Source organism: Lactuca saligna, chromosome 2 (genome assembly GCF_052625555.1).
Source record: "Lactuca saligna cultivar CGN05327 chromosome 2, ASM5262555v1, whole genome shotgun sequence".
NCBI lineage: Eukaryota > Viridiplantae > Streptophyta > Magnoliopsida > Asterales > Asteraceae > Lactuca > Lactuca saligna.
In genome coordinates, this window is record NC_136418.1 from 102,348,923 (window position 1) to 102,360,945 (window position 12,023).

General features: G+C 34.5%; 1 protein-coding gene and 1 pseudogene across 6 annotated transcripts; both read right to left on the reverse strand.

Moving 5' to 3' along the window:
- Nucleotides 1-3,436: 3,436 nt before the first annotated feature.
- LOC145031263 (putative magnesium transporter NIPA1) lies at nucleotides 3,437-7,568 on the reverse strand. 6 transcript variants are annotated; one of them, XM_078979783.1, is made up of 8 exons: nucleotides 7,234-7,568; nucleotides 6,254-6,310; nucleotides 5,380-5,470; nucleotides 5,141-5,301; nucleotides 4,912-5,039; nucleotides 4,177-4,314; nucleotides 4,002-4,094; nucleotides 3,437-3,901 (listed from the first exon to the last, which is right to left on the reverse strand). In XM_078979783.1, exons 1-8 carry the CDS (start codon nucleotides 7,250-7,252, stop codon nucleotides 3,716-3,718), a joined length of 873 nt encoding a protein of 290 aa, XP_078835909.1. In that variant the 5' UTR covers nucleotides 7,253-7,568; the 3' UTR covers nucleotides 3,437-3,715. The 6 variants fall into 6 exon arrangements, with proteins under 6 accessions (XP_078835909.1, XP_078835913.1, XP_078835908.1 ...); XM_078979787.1 differs by having other exon boundaries at nucleotides 6,261-6,310; nucleotides 7,234-7,442; XM_078979782.1 differs by lacking the exon at nucleotides 7,234-7,568 and adding an exon at nucleotides 6,506-7,100.
- A 2,048-nt stretch (nucleotides 7,569-9,616) lies between these two features.
- On the reverse strand, nucleotides 9,617-11,643 carry LOC145029933 (uncharacterized; annotated as a pseudogene).
- Between the last annotated feature and the right edge of the window lie 380 nt (nucleotides 11,644-12,023).

Sequence of the window (12,023 nt, forward strand, 5' to 3'; positions counted from 1 at the left end):
AAGCAATATCGGACTTAATGGATTAAGTCCTTAATAGATTAAGTTCTTAATGGGTTAAGTAGGAAACTTAACCCTAATCATTATTTTATGTGAAACCCTAACTTCACTTGGGTTTCTCATTGGGCCTTGATAATCGGGTTATTAATGGACCATCCAAAGTCAAGCAATTGGACTAGAATAATTTAATGGGCCTAAGGTAAGGCCCATGTAAGGGGCTTGGGCCTAATTTAGAAAATTGGGCCATAGATGGGACATGGGCCTTAATGATTATATGATGTTGGGCCTTAGAATGAGACCATGTATAGGCCTAGGCCCAATTTGGAAAATTGGGCCATGTGTTGGGCTTTGATTCCTAATTGACTTTGGGCCTATGGATTGGGCCTTGGGCTTGAATAAGCCAAGCTAGGGGTAATGTAGTAATTACCTAAAGAATGTACTTATGGTTATGTAGTGGGACCCAATTATTAATTGGGTGTTATTTTGGTGTTGACAGTTCGGGAATCTGTCAGCCAGCAGCTGGGGTCGAGTCTGCAGGACTTCAGCAAGTGTGGGATTGTGTATGCGGGACTTCAGCAGTGTGAGGTGAGTTACCTTCCAGTAGCGGTGGGTCTACGGCCACAATGTCGGCCCACCAGTAGAAGTTGTATGTTAGATGATTGTCTTTGTGATATTCATCTAGGTTTGCTTCTAACTGATATGTTATGTGCTAGTATGATATGATGTTATATGCCAGTAGCAGTAGGGGAGATAGTCCCCAATATTTCCGATCGATAGGGCCGAAGAGGGGTAGTCATACCCAGTCAGACTAGATAGAATATGATTATGTGATATATGTTATGTGGTAGTAGTAGAGGGATGAAATAGTCCCCAGTATCCGGTCGAGAGGACCGAACGGGAGGCCAACACCCAGATATGCTAGCCAGTATCCGGTCGAGAGGACCGAAGGGGAGGCCAGCACCCAGATATGCTAGCTAGTATTCGATCGAGAGGACCGAAGGGGAGGCCATCACCCATATATGCTAGCCAGTATCCGGTCGAGAGGATCGAAGGGGTAGGTCGGGCACCCAGATATGCCTGACAGTATTTATATGTTATGTGATTATATTGTATGTGGTATGATGGAGGAACTCACTAAGCTTCGTGCTTACGGTTTTCAGTTTTGGTTTCAGGTACTTCGTTTTCAAAGGAAAGGAGTCGGCTCGATCGCAGCACATCACACTATGTTTTCCGCACATGAGATCTTTGGGATTACACTCTGATATGGTTTTATGATAATGTTTTGATTATTGACACTTTGGTTTGGCACGAGATATTATTATGAAAGGTTTTATACTGGTGGTTTTATGTAATAACTTATTTATATTAAAAAAATGAAATTTTTGGCCTTGAATTTTGGGACGTTACACAAAGTCTAGCCTAAAATCCCACAGAGGGGTTACGCGGGGCATACCCCTTTAGTACGCTTAGCGTACTACATCGTGCATGAATCTGATCGGGGACCTCAACCCAGTACGTGGGGCGTACTATAATTACGCAGGGCGTACTCTCAGTTTCCCAGATTTGTTTTCCCTGGTCTTAACCTGTTAAGACCTTAGCCCATCTCTTAGATCTAGGCTCCCTAACAGTCCTTATTCCATAAAGTTAGAGACTTTTAGCCTTTACATGGCTGATGTGAACACAACACACAAAATACTCCTTCTATTTACTCATTAAGCTCTCCACTCATGCATGATTGGATCTTAACCTTTAAGATCTCATTTTTATGAAACTACTCCATCAAAAACACTCAAAAGGATGGATAATGGGCTCTGGAGTTTAACAACTCACAAAGCTTCAAGCTTTGGGACCAAAAACCCTAAAATGGACCATACTAAGCATAAATAAAAAAAGGAGTATGAAAGCTCTAAACTTTATACCTTCATTTGATGCTTCATCCCCATGAAAGCTCAGATCCAAAGTTTGAACTCCAACTCTTTTCCCTTCTATGATCCTTCTTCACTTCAAAGTCTTCACAAAGTCATCCTCAAGGCCCTCATGCACTCATTAACCCTCATGGACGAGGATTAAAGCTTTTGGAAGGTTTATTCTCTGGGGTGGGTGGCCAGGAATGAGGCCATCTCATTCTTTATATAAGGTCACTCAAAATATTAGGGTTCCCACTCTGTGCCTATTACGCCCAGCGTACCCCCTGCTACCCCCAGCTTTCTGGGTGGCTCTTGCTTAAGGATCACGCGCACACATACGCTAAGCGTACACATATGTACACCAAGCGTACTCCGCTGCAATGTTTCTCAACTTAGGGGCTCTTATTGCCAAAACTCCAAACTTCCTTAGCTCCCTTGATGTAACTATGATTCCAAAGATTCGCATACCTATGGAAAGGGGACAAGATGACCTACGCTTCTAGCAACTTGTCGCAATCCTATACCTCCTCATGCCCAACTCGTGGCCCACAATCCCTGACCACAGACAATTCGAAACAGGATGTTACACTAAATATCTATCTAATTGAAATCATATTGTTTGATTATGTCTCTGCATGAATGTATTAAATGCTAAATATGACAGTTTTACCCTTTTATTCTGTTTTTGTGTTGTTCAGTTGATAAATAGCTTAATAAAGTTGATAAATAATTATTAAGTAAAAAACAATATGCCATACAAAGGATGGAATGAACAAAATTAACAATGACAAAATAGTCATTATTAACAAATACATATATTTACAATCTTTTACAAAGTTATAGATTGAGGCTTTCCTGAATTTCTAGAAGCATATCATAATTTCTCTTCATATTGTCACATTGTCACTTAAGCCCCACCATCAAGGTTCATGTTTCCTTTATTCCTAATGTCGACTATTCCATCGGCTTCAACAATCAATTCACAGAACTAATATTTCTATTCTTTAAACCAACAACACATACAATTAAATCATTCCATCTAAATGCTTTCATTCCTTTCCCACCATTATTACATTCTATTGCTGTGTAAAGAGCTGTTTTCCCCAACTATTGATGATTATGTTTCTATTGAAACATCATTAACACCAAAGTTCAAAAGTAGATTATTTTACTACAAAAAACCTAAAATCATATAAAAGTGAAGTTACAGACGCCTCATACTGACTAGACCAAGACCCTTTGGTAACATGATCAACTTTTTATTCCATTATATGTTGTTTTGTTATAGACTAATCATCGTTATTATCGAAATTTTTATAAATAAATATAAAAGCTAACAAACTATAGAGTATAATAAAACATTTTCTTTGTCATCTTTTATCCAAAATTCGTTTGAATTATATACAGAAAATGTAACTTTTCTTTATTAAAAAACCAACCTTTCACAATTGATTTCTAATGTCGTACCTTTCTTAACTTCAAATATAGATGAAAACTATTAGTATATTATTTGAAAACTAACAAGATCGATCTGTTAAATCAAATATCAAAAATTTGAAAAGTTAGACCTACAAATTCGCCACAATATAAACATCATAAACCACAAAAAAATAATCAAAATAACCAATAAAAATGTAAGAAAATATCGCTAAATTCCTGAACAGATCTCTCATGTTTCTGATTTCTCACAGCATCTTGATACCATATGCCTCTAATCCACCACAACCGCTAACAATCTAACATGTCAGAATTCCGGCCACCGGAGGTTAACTTTCCGGCAACCATCACCACCGCTAACAACCGGTGAGAATTCACACCTCCGGCCGCCTGGGGCTTTCATTTGTGCTTCTAGTTACAGAATGTGAAAGCTTAGGTGATTCCACCACCACTGGAGTTCCCATATCCTTTGTTTTATGAAGAAGAAAAGTTCCCGAAAAAATCGTCACAAAACCAGACAATTCTGTCACAATTTGTGTCGCATTTTGATGATTCCAATTCTGTAAATACAACAAAAAGCAAATTAACATTAAAAAGTTCATAATATTTTTCTTTTTTAAGTTATTCGAGGTCTAATAGTTAGTGTAAAATGTAAATCACCTTGAACATGATCATACTGGCTAAAATGGTGAGGCTTGTAAACATGACATAATATACAGGCGAAATGACAGCAGTATTGAAGGTATCTAGTGCCTGAAAATTACATAATTTTTGATTAAGTAAACATTGTATTTTGTAAACAAGATTCCATTGTTGAACTTCTGTTTGATTTTACCTTGTTCAAGTAGTTGAGTTGTGTGAGACAGAATACGAATAGTAGCAAGGTGAAAATCCATGTTTGGAAGTATATAAATTGGTTACTTCCAGAAAATGATAGCTTCATAGCGATTCCCACTGCTTTCACACACATAACCTACATTTCCACAAAAAAAAAAATAAAAAAAAATGGATGGAGGACACCAATCCATAAGGTTTCGTTTGTTACACAGGACATGACATGACAAAACACGTTGTACTGCGTTTGGTGTATCAATACTAGACTGGCATCGGGACCAATGTCAATAGGACAAAAATTGTAACTTTTTGTCCGACACAAAAAAATGGAACAAGGTGGAACAGGGTCTCACTTTCGATATCTCATATGTGAAAAAGACGTAAACGCCCTCCTCATCCTAATCATCGAAGATAACCCTACAAAGCTTCTAATGTCCGGTCCTCACCAGTCCTGTCCCGTTTCACGGGACAGGACTTGACGGGACTACACAAGCTTTGTGTGGTTATCTTCGATGAAGAAAATGAAGAGGACATTTACGTCTTTTTCACATATAAGAGATCGAGAGCGAGACCTTGTTCCATCTTTTTGTGTAGGACAAAAAATTACAATTTTTGTCCTATTGACATTGGTCCCAATGCCATTCCAGTATTGTTACACCAAACACAGTACAACCTGTTCTGTCATGTGATATACTGTGTAACAAACATGATAAAGAACAAGAAATATAACACGAACCGTGAGGGAGCCCATGAGAGAGCAAATCCCGACATATATGACCAAATGGGTCCCACCGTATAACGGCACATAACGGTAAATAAGTACGCCAACAAAAACCAAAACAAGAACGGCATACACCAGGAATCCTGTTAAAACCTTAAATTCCATGTTAGAATAAACACCTACAAAACTTGTGCTCAAATCCATAGTTAAATGTAGTAAAAATAATAATGTTATAATCACGTACTTGGCTCGGTTGCAAAGAACCAGACTTGTTTAACCGAGTCAACTTGGGTCTCTTGTGGGGCATGCAAGACAATTACGGTTGAACCCACTAAACATAATGCACACCCGACTACACCAAAAATATGCAACCTTTCATCCAAAAAGTAATGGGCTAACACTGCACTGATAACATAATTTAATATAAATATATGTAAAAACAATTATGAATCAAAATACATATAAAATATTAAATCATAATACCTTATGATCATACTTAGAGCTCCTAATGGGGTTACGAGAATTGCTGGAGCATATGCATAGGCAGCGAAATTTGCTACCTCACCTATAATCACTACAATTAAAAAAAAAAAAAAGGAAAACCATATCTCATCAGAATTTGTGACAAATTATACTACATGTGATAAATGCAATTTCATTAAAATCGTAAAATAGCACAACCAGTTATATATGTATATGCAGAAAAACCCTTATATTATTTTTATATTAAAAAAAACTCTTATACTAATAGTTACCATTCGAAAAAGGTCAAAATACGGGGTTTTAAGAGAGATTGACAACTAAAAATCTAATGTCGCTTACATTTTTGTTTATCAATACGAAACTGATTTTAATTGGGATAAAAACAATTAGTTAAGGAGGGAAAAATCAACCATATAGAGAATACAATCGAGTGAAAGTAATCGAAATGTATTTCGAGTTGAATGTTTTTGCATATAATCGAAGAAATATAAGGGATATGTATATCATATCATATTTTTAGCTGATCGTTTTTTCTAAAAATCTACTATTTGGTTTTATTTGAAACGTAAATAATGATATAAGAGTTTTTCTAAACATAAAATTAATATAAGAGTTTTTCTAAACATAAAATTAATATAAGAGTTTTTCTACGTATACATATATAATTGGTTACAAGGTATAATTGGTTACACCTTGTGTCCATAGAAACACTATCGGAACGTATCAATGGAAGTCTAACTTAATTTGAAAACCGAAACACAATTGTTTAAATAAACAAATAAAACAAAAATTAAAATTTTTAAAATGACTTTTGAAAAATAAATACAAAAACAAATAATATGCATTTTTGAATTTGTGATGTGATAGAACTTACTGCTCACCATCCCAGCCCACCACCATGGCTCCTTCAAGTATGTGTAGCCTCCTTCACCTATTTACAAAATTGCCATCGAATCCATATACATCATTCTCGATTGATCAATTGATCAATTCACACATTATAATACAAATATTTTCACGATATCATAAACCCTATTTCTCGATATACACCTATACAGTTTATACAACTAAAAACAGCGAATCATTATAAAAAAAAAAAAGAAATATTAGAGAAAGGAATGAAAACCTGCTCTAATTCCAGTAGCACCAGCTTTCATGAGACCTTTTTTCTTAATAATAAAGCTAGATCCAATAAATAAACTTGAAGAAATAGCTAATACGAGTCCATGTATATTATCAGACGACATTCCCCCCATTTTTATGTAAAAAAATGGAGAGAATATGAGAGAATATCCAAAACCTAAATTAACAATTTGGTTTTCGAATTTCGATTTGAGCAAGAAACTAAAACCTTTAGACACACGAACGACTTCACAATCACAATCGTTTCCTCTATGTATCGATCGATATATACTTTAAAGAATCAAAATTGAACTCCCAACATAAAAATTTCACCTTTTTGGGTGTCTTGTCAAAATGGGTATCTTGTAAAAGGAATCTTTTTCGTTATCGATTCATATGGAAGGTGATTGATCACATGTTTAGTGTAAAGGGTTTTGAAAAGTTGGAACTTTTAAAAGTAAAAGCTTCGTGTCTCTTTCTCTAAAATAGAAGAGAGAAAGATGAAAAAGAGAAGACGAAGGAAGCAAACAGAGCAAGAAACACTCGAATAGTACGTCTATTGCATGCGTCTGAAAGAAACGAGTGATAAATTGTTCAAAATTGTACTTTGTTATCGGTTTGAAAGTATGATCTTAACGGGAAGAAGTAAATGGGTCGGGTCAAACAATGTTGGAATGTGGTATGCTTATTTACTTGACATGTGTATAACGGGATTGTAGCATAGAAAGATACCTTTTTTGCATAATTGCATTCTTCATGAGAAAAGCATCAAAGAGAAAGGCTTCAATTGTACAATTCCTTCCTTAGCGTTAATGAAATCCTATTTGTTATATATAAACAACAAAGAAAATAGACTATGAAATGTTATATATAAAAAACAAAGAAATTAGAGTATGAGACTCTTAAGATGTTGGAAGAAAACGGTTTTCATAGATGATTTCAGACATAAAAAGAAAAAAAAAAATACATGTGTTTGATTTTTTTTGGTTTTCTAGCACAAGGATATGAACATTATTAATAAAGTTAAACGGGTTATGAATTGTAATATTATTCTCTTAAGATGCATGTAGTTTCTGAAAAAAAAAAATGCAATTTAAAAACAATATTTATTAAGATGTTTAGAACCTCTTTCATTAATTTTTCTTATATTTAAAGAGCATAAATGGAAACAAAATTGAATCCGAAGATCATATCTCTATGAATTTGATATTTTATATATGAGGAGATAACTGGAAAGATAATTGTTTGATGTTTGATATCGTATTTTAATAGTTCCAAACAATGCTTGTACCTAACAAAGTATATAAAAGACTAAAACCATGTGATTATGATTATCCAATGTCCATAAATCGTAAATGCTTTTGGCAATTGAAACTTTCTAAAAGACTTTCATATTTGGTAAATGTGGATGGCCTATATCTTTTGGGGTTTCCTTAACATCTAAGAAAGAATTATATGGTAGTGAAACATAGTCGCTATTCATTGTAGAATGTGTAAATATAAGATTTGAATTTATCATATTTGTTAATTATAATGGAAAAGAAACATCAATCAAGTTAGGTCACATAATTTTCTTTGGACTTTAATGCTATAACTACACTTTCTTTTATATTTGCTATTATTTTCTTTGGTAATGACGCCTATGAATTGGCCATTTAGTTCATGAGGTTAGGCATCGCCATGTAATTAGGTTCATAAGCAACACAGTTGCATTGCATGACAACTATTTTATAACATAATATTGAAAATAAAAATATTCGATTTAGGGATGCTTTTCAAACATCTTTATCAAGAAAATGACTTTGTTATTATAAAATGTTAGTGAAATCCGTTGTTTCTTTTGTAAACTTTAATGCTTGTTTGGTTTAGATAAGAACAATTAAAACTTGATAGATGTTTGGAACAAAAACGTTAGGCTAAATTGATCATTGAATAACTTGTAGTCTACCAATAACGACAACTCTTATAAACAATCACTTCCTTAATGCTACCCTATTAAAATAATTATTTATTTGTTTTAAGTATAAGCTCTGAATAGATGCATGACAATTATTTTATAACATTGTACTGAGAACAGATAATTCTGAAACATCTCTTATTGGATTTTTATTTTTTTCTTGAGAAATAGGACACTTATGTAGGGGATTAATTACATTGATGATTGATGTGAGTATTGTTAGAGGTAAAAAAAAAAATTTCATGCCTACAAACTATATCTTGATTTATCACAATCTGTTTGCAAGAAAAGAAGAATAACGAACAAGTGTGTGTATGTTTTTTCATGCGAAATGAGTTAAATAACTATCATTAAGCATTAACTACTACTAAAACAACCTCATGACCTTTGAGGCGAGGTTCATGACATGGCCCATCATGTTTAATAGCAAAACTCTTTAGCCCATCATTAGGCAAGTTCTATTTGTTTTGGGTTTTGATGACATGGCCCATCGTGTTTAATAGCAAAAACCCTTTACCGGTTTACCGCATTATTAACCATCAGAACACATTACTAAAATTGTGATTTGTCAAAATTTTATGTTTCGTCCCAAATTCTTTTTAGTACATTCATATTAGACCTTACAACTCGTGTATTCATGTCATGAAAACGTGTCATCCATGAATTTGACACAATACGATTACACGATGAGAAATAAGCTTTATCTTAATTTTCAATATATATGTCGTGTATTCGTGTCGTGTCATCCATGTATTCGTGTCGTGTCGTGTCTCTAACAGATTTGTGTATTCGTGTCTCAAATTGTCAGGTCTAATTCAAATCATCCCTATTGTATGTTTTTGTTGCACGCTTAATCCCTGACCGACTTAAAATGACTTTATTACCTTTATTATTATTATTATTATTATTATTATTATTATTATTATTATTATTATTGTATTTTTTAAAAAATTAAAAATTTGTTAATTTATTGTTAGCTTTTTGCAGCCACCACCACACTTGCAACTTAGAGATATAAACCGAAAACCCTAGAATTTGATTGAATCCTATAAACCCATATTAAATCCTTCAATCAGATCGATCCGGAAACCTAAAAGTAGACCTCCCCGTCCCGAAATTGAATCCCCAAGTGCCTACCTTCTCTTGCCGGAATCCAAATTACCACTGTAGACGCAAGTTATAATGAACATAAACAAGACCATTAAGCCTTTGATGCTCCAACCGATTCCTTCGTTTAGTGTGGATTCTCTCAAAGACACTCCAATTTCACTCACACCCGGAAGAAGAAGTCGTTTGGCTTAAAATTCGAATTGCAAATTTTTGCAATTCCGGAGCATCACCACCATATAATTTCCACCATTCATCTAATTGAAAAATAACAAAATAATATTATAGTCTTTTTACTAAAGTCACTATTAATAAAATTTAAAAAAATGTTATCCGGACGAGTAGTATTACGAGAAGCAAAAACATGTGTTCAACTAAAACTACCTTCATGCTCACGAAAAAACTGTAGTTGGTCAATCAGAGTTAGACCGTTGACAGTACCAACACTACTATAACACTCAATCATATCCATAACCCCCGCAACCACCTCTGGTTTCTTATAAAAACTTTTTTGATCATATTGAAAGACTAGATTCAACCAATAAGCCACAGCATGAAGACTTACACAACATCCTATCCCCACGATTTTTAATGATGTTAGTGTAAGGTTTGTACAAATCTTTGTTGTTGCGAAAAAGTTTCTTAATTCCTTTTTTTGCCCTATACATCCCTTCGTATACATAACCTATAAAAAACAGTATTAAAAATAATAAAAATGATAATATTTTTGTAAACATCATTAAAAAATATAAAAAAAGTTATACCTAAAGCTGGCTTCTCATTCGAATCACAAATCCGTAAAAGTCTAAACATTGGAGTCATCGCTTTTACTATGATAGCACAATTATTCCAAAAGTTTCCATTCAATATGATAAGCTTAACTTCTTTTCTTTTTCCAATCTAATCACTCATTTATAATCCGGGGAAGTGACCATAGCTTGCAAATCATGTTTGTGATCACACAAACTCTTCAATGCGATAAATGCAGTACCAAAACGAGTGGCACCCGGACGAATAATCTCAGTCCAACCTGGTCTTTTTCTTAACCAATTTAATGGCCATTTGTGGTTATAAACAAAAACTGTAATCCTCGATGCAAGTGTAACCAAATTAGCAACTTGAGGCATCTCCGACATATCCTTCATAATCAAGTTCATACAGTGAGCTGCACAAGGAGACCAAACAATAGACAAATATTTCTCACATAACAATCTTTCTGCAGCCTTATAGTTTGCAGCATTATCAGTGACTAAGGTGCTGTTTGTTTTTTCAAAGTGAAAATGTCTTAAGTCTGCGGACAACCTCTGCAATCCTCTGTAGCAGAAGAGGTGGAACAAAAGGCTGCAACATTTAATAAAAAAGTTTGTTTGTTTTTTAACGTCTGCAGACTGCTGCAGTAAGTTGAAGTAAGGTGCGAAGAGGTTTGAAGCAGTTGGTTTAGTGTTGCGCCACGCAACAGACGAGCAACAATTTTTAAGTCAGAAGTCTTCAGGAAAACAAACAACTGCGAAAGTCCAAGTGTTGCGCGTGTGCTGCGCGGTGCAGCAGTAAGTGGTTTTAAAAAAACAAACAAACAAACAAACAACACCTAAATGAACTACATTCTAACGACCAACAATCTCAACAATCTCACTAAATAAGTTGCGTAGCGTGTGGGCATTACTCTCAATATCCGATGCATCAACTGATTTGATGAAAGAAATCTCTTTTGCACAATACACCATAAAATTAATAAGGGGTCGTTGTCTTGTATCCCGCCACCCATCTCTTATAATTGTACAACCATTTTCTGCCCAATAACGTCTATAAGAATCAACTATAAGTTGTTTCGCATCTTTCAACAACGTCACACGCATAACATGATATGAAGGCCTTGTGTATCTATGACCCATACTAGTGACTTTACTCATTGCTATTTGGAAAAGGGGAGAATTTACCACATTCATAGGTATGCAAGAATCATAAAACCACATAGTAAGAGCAAAATCCGTTTCATGCCATCTTTCCTTACTTTGCAATGCTGCTTTAATTGACGGTTGAGATGAATCATGCATTCCCTGTTTGAAAAAAGGTGGCATAGTTTGTGTTTAGGAGGTAGGAGGAGCTTTTCTTTTTCCATCTTTTTTTTTTTTGAGTTTTTTGTTGGGTGAGTACTTGAACCTCATCATCATCATCATCATCATCATCATCATCATCATCATCATCATCAACAACAACAACATCATACAAGTTATGTACATTCATCCCCGAAGTATCACCGAGCACGCCGACATGTTTATCGTTTGCTTTTTTGGTATTTTCATCCAATGAACTTTTTATGAGAAACTTTAAATCTCCGGGACAACTCGTATGCAATACTACCGGACACTCCAGCAAGGTGTTGTTTCATTCTATTGATACCTCCACCATTGTATGTTTTTTCACAAAATGTACAAAAATATGACTTTTTTCCTGCTTC